At 37.9% G+C, this 14,015-nt stretch overlaps 1 protein-coding gene across 3 annotated transcripts in view; it reads right to left on the bottom strand.

The window, feature by feature from the left end:
* Positions 1 to 14,015, bottom strand: part of SBF2 (SET binding factor 2) — a 478,944-nt gene that overhangs the window by 26,365 nt on the left and 438,564 nt on the right. For 2 of the 3 annotated variants that reach the window (XM_049650223.1, XM_049650233.1), the window contains 4 exons: positions 9,728 to 9,912; positions 5,995 to 6,171; positions 3,854 to 3,955; positions 2,971 to 3,156 (listed from right to left, as the gene is read on the bottom strand). In XM_049650223.1, coding sequence (XP_049506180.1) covers positions 2,971 to 3,156; positions 3,854 to 3,955; positions 5,995 to 6,171; positions 9,728 to 9,912 — 650 coding nt within the window. Of the gene's footprint in view, positions 1 to 2,970; positions 3,157 to 3,853; positions 3,956 to 5,994; positions 6,172 to 9,727; positions 9,913 to 11,249; positions 11,325 to 14,015 lie in introns of all 3 variants that reach the window. The other variant, XM_049650241.1, reaches the window with a different exon arrangement.

Below are 14,015 nucleotides of genomic sequence, written 5' to 3'. Positions count from 1 at the left end.
TAAGCATTACATTTCAAGTAATTATTACTATACTTGGGATACAATAATGTTTTCATTTTCAAGGACAGTATGTCTTCCATGAGAACCTCTCATTTCTTACTGATTGTGAGTGGATTCTTTAGCTGACTCTAATGTTTAGGTATGCAGAGTTCTGCAAGTTGAACATGGATATTTAACATATGTAATAGTGCATTTAACTTAAGCAAATACAGCCATACAAACTCAGCCCCCTGCAACTCTCCCTTAATTAAAGGAAAGGAAGTTTTAAAAGGTAAAAAACTAAAAGGAGGTAGGGAGAATGAGAGGGGAGACAGTAGCAGGTCAAGAAAATTCAGCACATTTGTGAATGTTGAAAACAGAAGGAAGGACAGCAGTAAATGACAGAAGATGAGAAGCTACACTGGGATGCCTGTAGGATGACAATGATTTGAGAAGGCAACAGCTTGCCCTGTAAATCCAGAAAGGTCCAGGGCTCAGAGGCCCCCAAGTGCTGAGTAACATATATAGGGGTGAGATGAGAGCCCAAAATGAGGACTAGATGTAAGTTTATAGAGGAGGTGGTGAGATCTCCAGGGTCCTTTCCAACCCCAGGCAGTCATGTGATTGTCTCCTTGAAAGCAAGAGATTAGAGGTTTGTCCTCTGGAAAAACCAAACTTGATGAGCTCTGGGCTTGGGAACAGCAGGCACGACTGGGTTGGTGACAAGGCTTGAAGTTGAAAATAACATGGAAAAAGAAAAAATCCGCACACTCAAAAGGGATCTCCCTGGACCCATTTCTTGCCTATTTCTAAGAATCAGGCAGTCAGGCTTATAAGTATTCTCTGGGTACCAGACAGACAAATTTTTCTCTGGAGAAACCACATAGCTGCTGTTTTCTTTTTCTGGAACTCCAGTTAACTGAGATGTTGGACTTCCTAATTAAAATTTTGTTTCTTAGGTTCACTGAAGTATAATTTACATATAACAAAATTTCCATATTTTCAGCATATAGGCTGATCGATTAATTTTGGTCACTGTACACATCTGTGTAGTCACCACCACAATTAAGACAGAATAGTTCCCTCATCCTAAAAAGTTTGCTTATGCCCTTCCATCGTTCTTGACCACTGGTCCCAAGAAACCATTGATCTGTTTTCTGTCACTGCAGTTTTGCCTTTTGTAGAATTTTCTATAAATTAAATCATATAATGTGTAGTTGCTCTTACCTGCCTCCCCATACCTCTGTCAGTTATACTGAGAAATAACTGACATACATCACTGCATAAGCTGAAGGTATACAGCCTAGTGCATTTGCTAAGTGATATAAGAAGGCAATGAGCAAGATAATAAGAAGTGCTGTCATGAAGAACTCATATGCTTTCACCTATCTAGATGTGAGAAAAAAGATGCTTGCTCCCTCCCTTGGTCTCAGTTAAGCTTTCTGTTTCAGAGACAATGGGGCTCCAAATGTCTTCCTCATCTACCTGCCAAAAGGAGTATGAAATAAAAAGACTAATAGTAAAATAGTAAACAAATATATCATTTGCTGCAAAGATTTAAAATGTAAGCTCAACCTGGTCACCAGCTTCTCCAGATGCTGCTTGGACAGAATTAATTGAAATTATTCAATAGATCTTTTCTTTAAGAAGCCGATTAGAGCAATCAAAAAACAACCACCAGAGTGTGTATGTGGGGGGTAGGATCAGGGGGATGGAAAGTTGCAGCTAATGGGTATGGAGTTTTTTTTGGAGTGATAAAATGTTCTAGAATTGATTGTGGCAATTACACAAATCCGTGAATATACTAAAAACTATTGAACTATACATTTTAAATAAATGAAAAATTATGTAGTGAATTAAAAGAGCTGATCAAATTATTAATAGACTAAAAAACCAAACCAAAACAAAACCCATATACCAACTTGGCCTCTTAAAAACTGAGAATAAACTGACAGTTGATGGGGTGGGGGTGGGAGGAAGGGGAGGGTGGGTGATGGGCATTGAGGAGGGCACCTGTTGGGATGAGCACTGGGTGTTGTATGGAAACCAATTTGACAATAAATTTCAAATTAAGAAAAAATAATAAATGAATACAAACTAAAAAAAAAAAAAAAAAAAAAAAAAAAGAAGACTTAGTTCCAGTTTTGGTTCCTAAAAACATTTCCACCTTTCCTTCCAATAGGTACCTGAGGCCAATCATTCCAAGGAAGCTCACTGTTCTGACACATATGTTTGATATGCCAGAACCCATTCATTTTGTGGTGCAGATGAAACAAAGCTGTAAATGTCAGTCCTGCTTTTCCTAGGCCAATTTAGCAAAGCCAGTGGCAGGCAATTCTCAAGCCGAATCCTGATTAAGGCCCCATCAGGGAGTTTATATCTTATGTGCATGAGATGAAGGCAGGAGGGAGCCTAAAGCATTCACACCTCCCCCACTCCCCTGCTCCTGCTGGGTTGGACTGGATTATATACCTGTGTTTCTGTCTGGTCCTTTGATTAGCCCTGAGTAGGTCACTGAGTAGAACCGAGCCAGGGTTCTCAACCTCATAGGCTTGCCTGATTGGGCCCGGATTCTTTCTCTAGGGGCTGGCTCTACCTTCTATATTCCTAGGCACAAGCTAAAGTCCTCTCAAACTGGGAAGACCATCTGTTGCATTTCAGGCTCTGCCATTACCTAGAGATTTTTGCTGTTCTACCATAGGTCAAACCTTTCTGGACAACAAACCCAAGTTTGCTCCTCTTCTTGGGAGATGATAATTTAGAGTGCTGGCCACTTCACATGGGGGCCAGCCTAATAGCCAACTCAGTTATCCTAATTTCAGAAACCAACTAGTTCTCTTCTTTTCTATTACCAGCAATCCACTGCTAAGATTTCAGCAGGTCCATCAGAGTCATGACATGAGGATACCTGGCACAGCACTGCAATGGCTCGATAAATGCTAGTTCTTTTTTTTCCTTCATATCAAGTCAATTTAAGCTTGCTCTACTTACCTGGTGTACACAGTCTAAGAACTGCAGGAATATGGGAGTAAAACCACTACCCTGACAGTTGAGAGTCAAGCTGCTCCGCTGACTAAATTTATGACCAAAAGAGAGCCACTCTTTTTCGACCAACATCCGGAAGCCTTCAAGTGTCCTATAAAAGGGATCACTGAGTAACTGAACCAAGGATGTCACCTAGGGCACAAGCAGGATGGATACTTCATTACTTTCAGTCCTGAAAAAATTTTGTTAGTAAGACAAGCAAAATCACCTCAACAGCAAATTTGTTCACTAACTGCTCCACGACAGCCAATCAAATTAATTCTGCAAACTTTCCAGCAAAAACTAAAACTCAGATTCATTTTGGCTACATGTTTTCTTTCAGAAATTATGATTTTAATCTTTAGCTGGCCAGTTTGCTGACTGCAGCCCTCTCCTAGGTTAATTAATAAGGCCAGAGTATCAGTTCAAACCGACATCTACTTTTTGACAGGTATAGATTAATGTCTTACTGTAGTTTATATTTATACTTTCCCTTTTCATGTGGAGTGGGTAAAGGAGGAGCTTATTGAAAGCCAGGGAAAGGGCTGATAAAACCCAGGAAGGATGATCCATGTTCTACCCTCTGATCAAGTGCTCCATTTGTATGCTCACATGGTGTATCTCTCATGTGGGAGCCTGATGCCCTGAGCTGAAGCTCCAGGCTATATTGTGCTGGGAAGCTCAGGACTCAGAGCTTTCTCATGGATACTAGGTGTTTTTAACACAGGACTTTCTCTGTCCATAATTACATTAGTCATTATACAAAAGATTCATCTGCAGAACTTAAAAACAACTGAATTTGAATACAAATATAAAACTAAGTATCTGAAAATATGTTTTAAGAGTTTACTTGTGCAGTGATGTCCCAGCCTTCCTCCAAACAGACCAAAACTGAGGAACCATTCTCAAGTACTTCTGATATAACCACAGCCAGCTGCATTATCCTGTGAAGCTAAGAGATAAGAAAGGAGGCCACAATTAGACCAGGCACTTTCTGAGCACCAAGAACACACAGACTCATTATCAACCTTAGATAACAAAAACAAGTTAGGGATAAAGTATTTGGACAAAAGAACCATGTAAGTTTTAAATGCTTTAAGTTCTTTGTCAAAATCAAGATGAAACAATGACATAATTTAAAAGCAGTCACATTTAAAAATAATGTGTTCAAATGATATATCATGAAATAAACTGACCTTACATGATCTCCTCAAAGTAGAAGAGTTATATAATTCCATAGAGTGGAAAAGAGAGATTCTAAGTGGCCTTACCAAAACAGTTACTGGATGTAAAATTTGCTTTTCTATGATGTAGTCAGTTCTATTTCAGATACTCTTAGTTTTTCTGTAATTAGATAGTGAGGATGGTTGCACAACTCTGTGAATATACTAAAAAGCACTGAACTGTACACTTTACAGGGTTGAATTTTTATGATAAACGAATTTTGTATTTTAAGAAAGACACTCTTGTTTGTACTGTGTATTAAATGGGAAGAAGACTCAGATTTGTGCTCAGCTTTTTAAGCCAAGCCAACTGACTCAAAGTCCCTAATGAACAATTAAGCTGTGAATAGAACATAGAGATTCAAAACCAAATGTATATTGTAGTTTAAAACTATATTTTAAGTATCACTTGATGTAATTTGTAGATGAATCCAACTTTCAACTAACACAAAACAAAATTAACTCCCCCATATTTTAAACAGAGCTAGGCTATTTTAAACCCAGGAACAAGGCACATGTCCTCTCCAGCAATGGGAAGCTCCTCACTGTTCCTTTAACATAGCCTGAATTCTCTTGGGCTTAGCATTTGCTCTAAGTTAACTTTTAAAATGCCAATATCCCAAGTGGGGCAGTATTTTCCACTGTTTTTAGTCATGAACTTCTGGTATGAATCTACTTTGGAGTAAGAAGCAGAACAAAGAATGTACCAGAAGCACAGATAGATAGGTTGAGTGGTGGGAAGTTTGGGGCTGGTGCTCATAGCTTAGGGACAGAAGGGAGTTTTGATCAGCTCCTTCCATGAGTACTCAAAGTATCTAGATTTATAGCTAATTGTATATATGGCTTTTTTTTTTTTTTTAATAGTTTAAGTATCTTGAGACTAGTCACTGCCCTGGGTACTCCCATCATTTCTTGGCTTATGGAAAACAACTCTTTTTCCTCCCTAAGAGAGGCAAGAGGCTTGGAGGCAGATGGGAACAGAGATCAGAGGGGCTGGGAACTCCTACAGGGGGCAAAGGAATAATGGGTATAGCATCAATGGTTTAAAAACAAGGCTGAAGGGTATATTGCAGAGATGCTTTGGCCAAATGTCTGCGTCAGTGTCTAAAACATGCATGTCATAAATACCTTTCTTATGTGGTTTGGAAGAAATGTGGGTTATGTGTGTTGGGATACCTATTTCTCCTTAATTTCTCAATAAGAGTTTAATTAAAAACATCCCAAGTTTGACTTAGCTGAAGAAGGGATATGTGTTTTTTTCCTAAACTTTAGGTAGGCTTTGGGGCATCCAATATGACTCTGGTGGATGGTTTGAGGGTGAATCTAAAATCTACAGACAAGGAAAAGGCAGAGACACATGGAAGGTGAGAAAGTAAGAGGGAAAGGCTCTTGGAATCATCTAGAAATCAAATTGTGTCCCTGGATCCTTACTCTGCTGACAAAAGAGCAGAAGTCCTATAAATATTTGTTGATTAAATTTGCTGCATATCAAAAAGTTTCCATCTAACAATAAAGATCTCCTCCTTAGCATCCTGTGAAGATTAAGTTTTCAATTAGAAGAGATTGAAAACCCAGGGATGAAGAATTCTATCCCCTCATCTTCTATATCACATGTTTCCTGGAACTGAAAAACCTTTATGGAGCGTGTACAATAAGGAGAGAATGTCAGGTAATAGGGAAACACAATACTTTTTTCTCAAATATCAATTCTGTATATCCACTTGAACCTCTTTCCTTGAGTTATAAGACACACTGCTCTAGACATTACCTGCGGGAACCACTCAGAATCTCCCAGGGCTTTCAGGAAGGTCACTTCTGAGTCAGTAGGGATGGTGCTTGGAACACATGCCCTCATCAATTTTTTAAAACTGGCTTTTACTTGTCGGATGTCATGAAATTCAACAGGAACAAACTCACAATTTAAAGCAAATTCTAACTTGAAGTTCTGTGGGTGAAGATGCATAGAATTAGGCATATGAAGTGCTATAGGTAAAAGAGCACTGTTTTTAATGTCAATACTTGATGATGTACAGTTAGTTGAGGCCAAGTTGCTATAGAGGTTGCAGAGGTCAAGAAAGTCAATCCTGTGGCTAATGTGTCAGTGTTACTGGAAAGAGCCATTCAGTAAGGTCTTGTGGTTTGACTTGGCTTGCTGTCATTCTGAGAATTTGGAGAGACTACTGGTAGGCTGGAACCTGCTGGAACTTATAACACCAAATATAAGCCAATTATAAGGCCATGAACCTGGAGTCTAAAGAAGAACCAATGACACGTGGACAGCATGATAATCCAAAACTAAGTCTTCCAAGATATACACTGTAATGAAAAGGTAATATACTGTTGGTTTCAGAACTCTACAAATTGAAGTTTGTGGACATACACATATTTGTTTCTTATTATGTAAGTAAAACATAGTCATTGTAAAAGTGAAAAAAAGTAGAGATAAACATTGAGAAGGCAATAAAAATCATCATCTCACTGCCCTAACACTATTAACATTGTAGTACTCTTTTAAAGTGAATATACAAAATTTTATATGTAGTAAAATCTGAAAGGCTTTCTGACTTTTAGCTTTGGGACAATATTTTTTTTCACACAATATGACACATGTATCAATATATATTTATTTGAATACTTTAATCATTTATATCTTTAATCCATATGGAATTTATTCCATGTGTGGTTGCATTTGTAATTTATAAATGCTAAATTGATGGCCCTTTGATCTATTTTGTTTTGGTAATCTTGTTGCTTAGTTCTGAGGATTTAAAAACTCTCAACCTTCTCATGCCAAAAAATGAGTTAGTTTTCTCAGACTCTTTGCACTTTCTTCACATTCTGCCCAAATAACTCTATTATATTATTTTTCTTATTTTTTAATGTTTATCTTAGAGAGAGAGTGTGTTTTTCTATTAGTTTTTTTAAAAACTTATAATAGATAGTTTACTTTCCAGGAGAACCAGGTTCCTTTCAATTTCTCAACTATACATGAGGTAGGTATGCTTATCTTATAAACCAGAAACTATCAACCATAGTGTTGACACACATTAGGTCATAATGAACTTGTTACTAAGTATATGGTATTAAAGTATATAAACTGAAAAAGGTAAATAAGGGCAATTCAAGTTTATTTAGAATAAGCCACTCTCTACTTCCTTGCGTTTCTATATGTCTCCTTTGTGGGGAGAAGAAAGTATCAGGTTGCAACTAGACGGCACTAGGCTATCCAGAATGTGACACATGTCAGACAGGTAAGGACTACACTCTATAGATACAATTCAATAAATAAAAAGAAAAACTTGAATGGAATATACAAAAATCCTAATTACTACTGTGCCAGGATGGTGGAATTATGTATATATGTATGTATGCATATATATATTAAAGTTTATTTATTTTGAGAGAGAGAGAGAGAGAGTGAGCAAGTGGAGGAGGGACAGAGGGAAATAGAGGATCTGAATCAGGCTCCATGCTGACAGCAGAGAGCCTGAAGTGGGGCTCGAACTCACAAACTATAAGATCATGATGCTTAACCAACTAAGCCACCCAGGTGCCCCAGTGGAATCGTTTTTAAAATATAATACTTTACTGATAAGAGAGAAAAGGAGAGAGACAAATAGAATGATAGCAAGAAAGAAAGAGAGAAAGAAAGTAAATAAAGGCATGAAGGCAGAAAGAAAGAAAAAGAAAGAAGGAAGGAGGAAGATGGGTGGCGTGTAGGGGGAGGGAAGGGAGGAAGGGAGAAAAAGGAGCATGAGTCCCAAGGACTCAGTCTTTCTTACTCATACATACATGATCATCCAGTTAAACTGAGGACTGATGTGCAAAGGCAATGGCAGAGGTGAGAACTGAGGAGACAAACCTTGGAAAGTGATTCAGGTCATGAATAAGTGCTGTGCTGAAGTGTGGAAAGTCTGTGCTCTGGGAAAGACACTGGTGCCAAAGAGGCTGTACAGGCAACCCTGGATTACTGTTGAAAAGTGTTCCAACTATTTTCTGGATATAAAGTTATCTGCTGTATCAGAAGACACATGTGCATACTTAACAATTGAGCACTATACCCAGCAGTTTCATGCCCTCTCCCCTAAAGGTTGTGACTAAGTGATTGCAGCAGTCCTGGCAGTGGGAGGGGAGCTAGCAAAGCCAGCTTGCCATAGAAGAGATGACGCAGTCATTGGCATCTTGAAAACCGAGCATGTGGGATCCTGCTCACAGCCTCTGCTCCACAGTTCAACTGAAGGTCTGTCTCTATTGCCCAGTGCTGACTGAAGCACTGGGCTAAACTTTGAGGGGATTTCTGAATTAACAAATACTTTTATTTCCCACAAACCTATCAGTAGTAATGAAATCTATTTTGTAATGTGTGAATTGCAAAAACAAACCCAAGGAAGTGCTGCTTTTAGAGGTAGAGACTATCTTTACAATTTATAGGACCTGAGCATAGTGAAGCTCTGTAGCACAATCACGTAAAAGTAAGATAGGGGCGCCTGGGTGGCTCAGTCGGTTGAGCGTCCGACTTCAGCTCAGGTCACGATCTCACGATCCGGGAGTTCGAGCCCTGCATCGGGCTCTGGGCTGATGGCTCAGAGCCTGGAGCCTGCTTCCGATTCTGTGTCTCCCTCTCTCTCTGCCCCTCCCCCGTTCATGCTCTGTCTCTCTCTGTCTCAAAAATAAATAAACGTTAAAAAAAAAAATTAAAAAAAAAAAAAAGTAAGAAAAGGGGCGCCTGGGCGGCTCAGTCAGTTAAGTGTCTGAGTCTTCATTTTGGCTCAGGTCATTATTTCATGGTTCGTGAGGTTGGACTCTAGGCTGACAGTGCAGAGCCTGCTTGGGATTTTCTCTCTCTCTCTCTCTCTCTCTCTCCCCCCCGCCCCCTCTCTCTCTCTCTCTCTCTCTCTCTCAAAATAAATAAACATTTAAAAAACCAAAGTAAGAATAAAGTTGATTAGGGCTTCTAATATTTTGAAATTTCTGATATGCCTTAGGACATGTGTGTCTAACCTTGCAAAGTTAAAAAAAAATTAACTTAGAAAACAATCTTGGCCTTCCCTTGTCTCCATATGCAGGGCCACAGCTTTCTTTTGTTCACTTTTCTACCTTCCTGTAGCTTTCTTTATCAATAGGGATCTATTTTGCCAGGGGCACAGATTTCTATGGAAGCTGAACAAGACAATGGAAAAACACAGCCTGAATAAGCCTTATTTCTTTTTTGTATGTACACTTCCTAAGATTCCTGATGTTTATGCTGATTTTTTCATGATTATGTGTTAAGTATATTTTCGTGGCTAATAAATATGCAGATATGCATATGTATCTCGATATAAGTATATGCAGATATACATACATATGTATGAGCTAAAATTTTTTTTGAGATTGATTATTAACTCCAGATTAAGAATCTATGCTGTAAAATGAAATTTCTAGGAAAGCTGTTTGAGGTAAGTTTTATAGACTGCCTTTGTGTATCCATAAAGTTTCTAAGTGAGAAAAAGAAATCTTACCCTTAGTTGCGACTTTTCACCAAATATATAAAGGGCCGTTTGGCGTTTCAAGAGCTGGTTTTGCAGGTAGGTGCTGTTACTAAAGGAGGCCGAGTGGTCCCTGCCTGCCAGCCGGGCGCCAACATCAATGAAAGATGTTGGAGAGCTGATGAGGCGAGTGCTAGAGCGAAGACTTGCCCAAACACCTTCACAAAAGCCAAAATAATGGAGTGAGATAACCTGATGTGGGAATGCCACTGAATAGGGAAAAAGATGTATGCTCTGTAGGGACAATTTTAGAGGTAATAGCAAGTTAATTCACCTAAGTAATCATGGATCATATCGGTCATTTGTTGTTTACTTCTGCAAATATAAGCATTATTCAATACAGCATTTCCAAATCACACAATCTTAGGGTTGGAGGGAGCTAACAAGTCACCCAAGTCAATCCCATTTTTTGTATTTTGATGTAAAGTCAGTATTTATAAGTAAATGCTGAGATCACAAATAGAGTGCACGGACACTGGGAAACAAAAAATGCGGGCAGAAGGCAACAATGTGAAAACATGGAGTGACTCAGTTTCTCAGGGTTTCATGAAAGAAGTAGGGAACACTCTTCTGCTTTAGTCAGTCAATGCAATAAGGAATCTAGATTAAGTAATAAATTAGAACTTTACTATACCTACTAAAATCTGAGGCTGGATCTAGAATATTTGTGTGTCATGCCCAAATGACATAATTTTAAATTAGTAAAGATAGATTCTAGTCTTTTTGTCCCAGTATCCGTGAAAAATAGAAGTTATAAATTTAGTAATGCGCATTTCACTGATATGTAGGAGGCTTTATTTAAAATTTACAGTCAAAAGCAGATGTCTTCTAAGGGAAAGGCCAAAGCTAAGTTACTAGAAGAATCTCATGTTACAAATGGACCTTCATTATATTAATTAGAAAAATTGCATTTCTACTAAATATCCAATATTCAAACACAAAGGCAAATATTAAGCCTCAAACTTGACCAGCACTGTAGTACCTTCAAAATAACAGAGCCCCTTATAAATGCCCATAGATTACGGCGCTCATGCTGGTGATAGGGTCATTGGCGTATAGGACACTATCACTGCTTGTCTATAGTGGGGTTCCTTCTCTAGACCTAGAAAGACTCTTTGAGAAGCTTTAATATTTGCCAAATCAAGTCATGTTTCTAGGAGACTGAAAGTCACCATAATAATGCCTGTCTCATCTGCTTCTTTCTTTATAAGCATTTATAGGGGCAGGAGACCAGTTCCCAAGAAAAGGTTTTGTTTAATGGATTTGTTTTTCAGATTTTTGCTTAACATGAATGAATCTTTCTATATAACTTACAAGCTTGTCTTAGATATTATGGCAAGTGTTTATAAATGGAATCACAGAGCAAATTCAGAATGTGGATAAAAATAAAGGACATAATTTGACAAACAAATGTGAAAAAGGTTACTTGTAGCAAATATGCTTCCAGATGAAGATGGTTCAAAGGAGTGACACATTAGGACAGATAATACAGTACCTTGATTATGGATTCTTCCCTTAGTTGAAGATTTGGGGTTTGACTGAATAAAACATTTATCTCTGTACCCATGCACTGGTAAGTAAGATTAAAGACAGAAGGAGGAATGAAATGTAGATAGCAGCAAACATCAGAGCAAATTGAGTAAGAGAAGAATAGGTTATTTAATTTTTGAACTTGAGTTAACATAGGGGGAAAATGTAAATATAATAAAAGTAGAAACTGCAATTAACAAATAAAAAGCTGCACAGTCACACAAAATAGATGAACTGAGTGCCTGTTAAATGAAATTTCAGCACCTGATTATAAGTATTATAAGCACAATGAAATGGACAGCACAGCAGAGCGCCACTAACAAATTATACCAAATGGAACACGCTTTTGAAGATTGTCATTTGGCAAGAAACAAATTTATATAATAAAATTAAGGAATTTAGAAGGGGGTAAATGTTAGGAATGCATTGGCCCTAGTATTTAAGGAGGCTGATTTATTGGCAAATGCTATGTGTCGTACAACACGTTTGTTCTTTGAGCAAGGTTATCACATCAGGAATGAAGCTCCAGTAACCATTTGGAATAACTAAGGGCATATTTTTGCAGTAAAGCATCAAGCATTGCCACACTATCTTCTTTTTTTCTTGTCATTTTGAAATTACATTTATTTTTAATACAGTTATGAGAAACAAAAATTCATGATCCTGTGACAATACCCAATGCCACTAAAAAATACAGCTTGTGATGATTGAAGTCACGACTCCTCCTAAAATCCCTACTTGCACCAAAATGATAGGCAGTATTAGAGATAACACTTTTGTAATTTGAGTAATATTGTTTTTTCCCGACAGAAAAAAAGTGCTTCGTGAGTACAGCAAACTTAGCCTGGTAGTAACAAAAGCGATGAACAGTGGGTTATAGTTAATGGCATTATTTCCTGAGCAAAGGAACTGCTCAAGTCAATTAAGGAAAATGACTCTGTATTTATTCAGGATTGAAAACTTTAACAACAGTATTATTAAGCTATATATTGCAAAGCTGCATATGACATAATTTGATAATAGAAAAATCATTAGCAGCGTTATTTCATTTCTGTCTCACTTCTCTGGAAGCAGAAAATGAAGGGCAATAATGGCTTTAGTGGCCAAAGGAATTCAGAAAGCTAAGGGTTGTGAAGGTGCTGGCTGACTGCACACAGGGAATTCTATTGCAAGACAGAACAAAGACCATGGGACAACATGGTAAAAGCACAAGGCTTCCTGTGTGCTGCCCACCTGCTCTCCTTTCTGCTAAGGTTTTGAGCTTCCTGATTGGAATATGGGACACTAAATACTTATAGTGAAGTTTTAGTGGTTGGTTCCTGATTCTGAGATACTGTTCCCTGAACATATACCACTTTTGCATGTTAGTCTCTCTACCTGGAACTACTTTTCACATTTCTTTACCTGACAAATTCCTTATCCCTTAAGATCCAGGAACAATGTGAATTCCTAGGAAGTGCATTCTTCACTGTCCCCAGACTTGTAGAGAGCTCTACTTGAACTGTGATCACATTGCATTGTGATTATTAGCACATTTTATTCTACTAGATTTTGCGATCCAAAGGGTAGGGCCCTAATCATATTTATTCTTGTATCCATGCTGAAAGCCTAATTTATAGGTATTAAACACATTTGTTGATTATTTTCTTTTTGAAAATTGATACATTATGAGCTGTTGTGGTCCTGCTAGTATATCTTCAACTCTGATTATCTGCCCTGATTATTTGCTCTGATTAATAATATAATTATTATTATAGAGGCTCATTAATGAAAAACTGCCAAGTATTTATCACATAGCAGAAAATCAGCAATAAGAAAATGGGCTGTATGGACATGGGGTCAGCAGAGGGCTTTGAGAACTGTAATCCAATGGGGCATTACGCTAGTGCTTTGGTGGTAAGGTCTACTTAGCTTCTTGAGTGTTTCCTAGGTGTCAAATACTTGTTCTGACCATGTACTACTGACTTGGAGTCAGGTTTTTTCCCAAGCTGTAGGGTCCCCCTTAATGGTTTTAGTAATCACTTTACTAGATCAAGTTGGTATTTTCAAAAAAGTGAGATTAGAATTTGAAAATACTATGTGCACTGCATGTGGTATAGATACTGTTTCATGAAACTTTTGTTTTAGTATATATACATTTTGCCCCGTGACAGTATTACCTGATATAATACTTATATACTGTAATATAATATAAAATGTATTTTTAACTATGATCATGATCAAAAAAGTTTGTTAGTTATTGGCCTAGACCTAGAGCATATTTACCTTCTATCTTCTTGCCCTAGGCCTATGTAGAGCAACCTGGCTTAAGGCAATTTAAATGCAAATGTAGACTTTTCTCCTACTTCAGTAGAGTATTAGGCAAGTATAACTAATAACAACAACAATAATCATGGAACTAACGTTTACTGAGTTCCTATTATGAACCAGTTACAAAAGCTAAGTGCTTTACAGATATTTCACTTATTCCTCATACTCTAAAGCTAATACTATTTATTATCTGCACTTTACAGATGAGGACCCTGAGCATTAAGAGGTTTCCTAAATTGCTTAATACCACACATTAAGTGGTAGTGCTATAGTTTGAATTTGAATGTAAGTGTTTTGTCATGTAAGGAACCAAGTGGCTCTGGGGCTGTCCAGCAGGGGCTGGCTGAGGGGATTGCTTCAGGGAAGAAGTGGTGCAGTTCACTCCACTGATGGGAATGCACTGGTGTTCAAAGCACGAGTG

Source organism: Panthera uncia, chromosome D1, assembly GCF_023721935.1.
Source record: "Panthera uncia isolate 11264 chromosome D1, Puncia_PCG_1.0, whole genome shotgun sequence".
NCBI lineage: Eukaryota > Metazoa > Chordata > Mammalia > Carnivora > Felidae > Panthera > Panthera uncia.
This window is presented reverse-complemented; position numbering and strand designations above follow the sequence as displayed.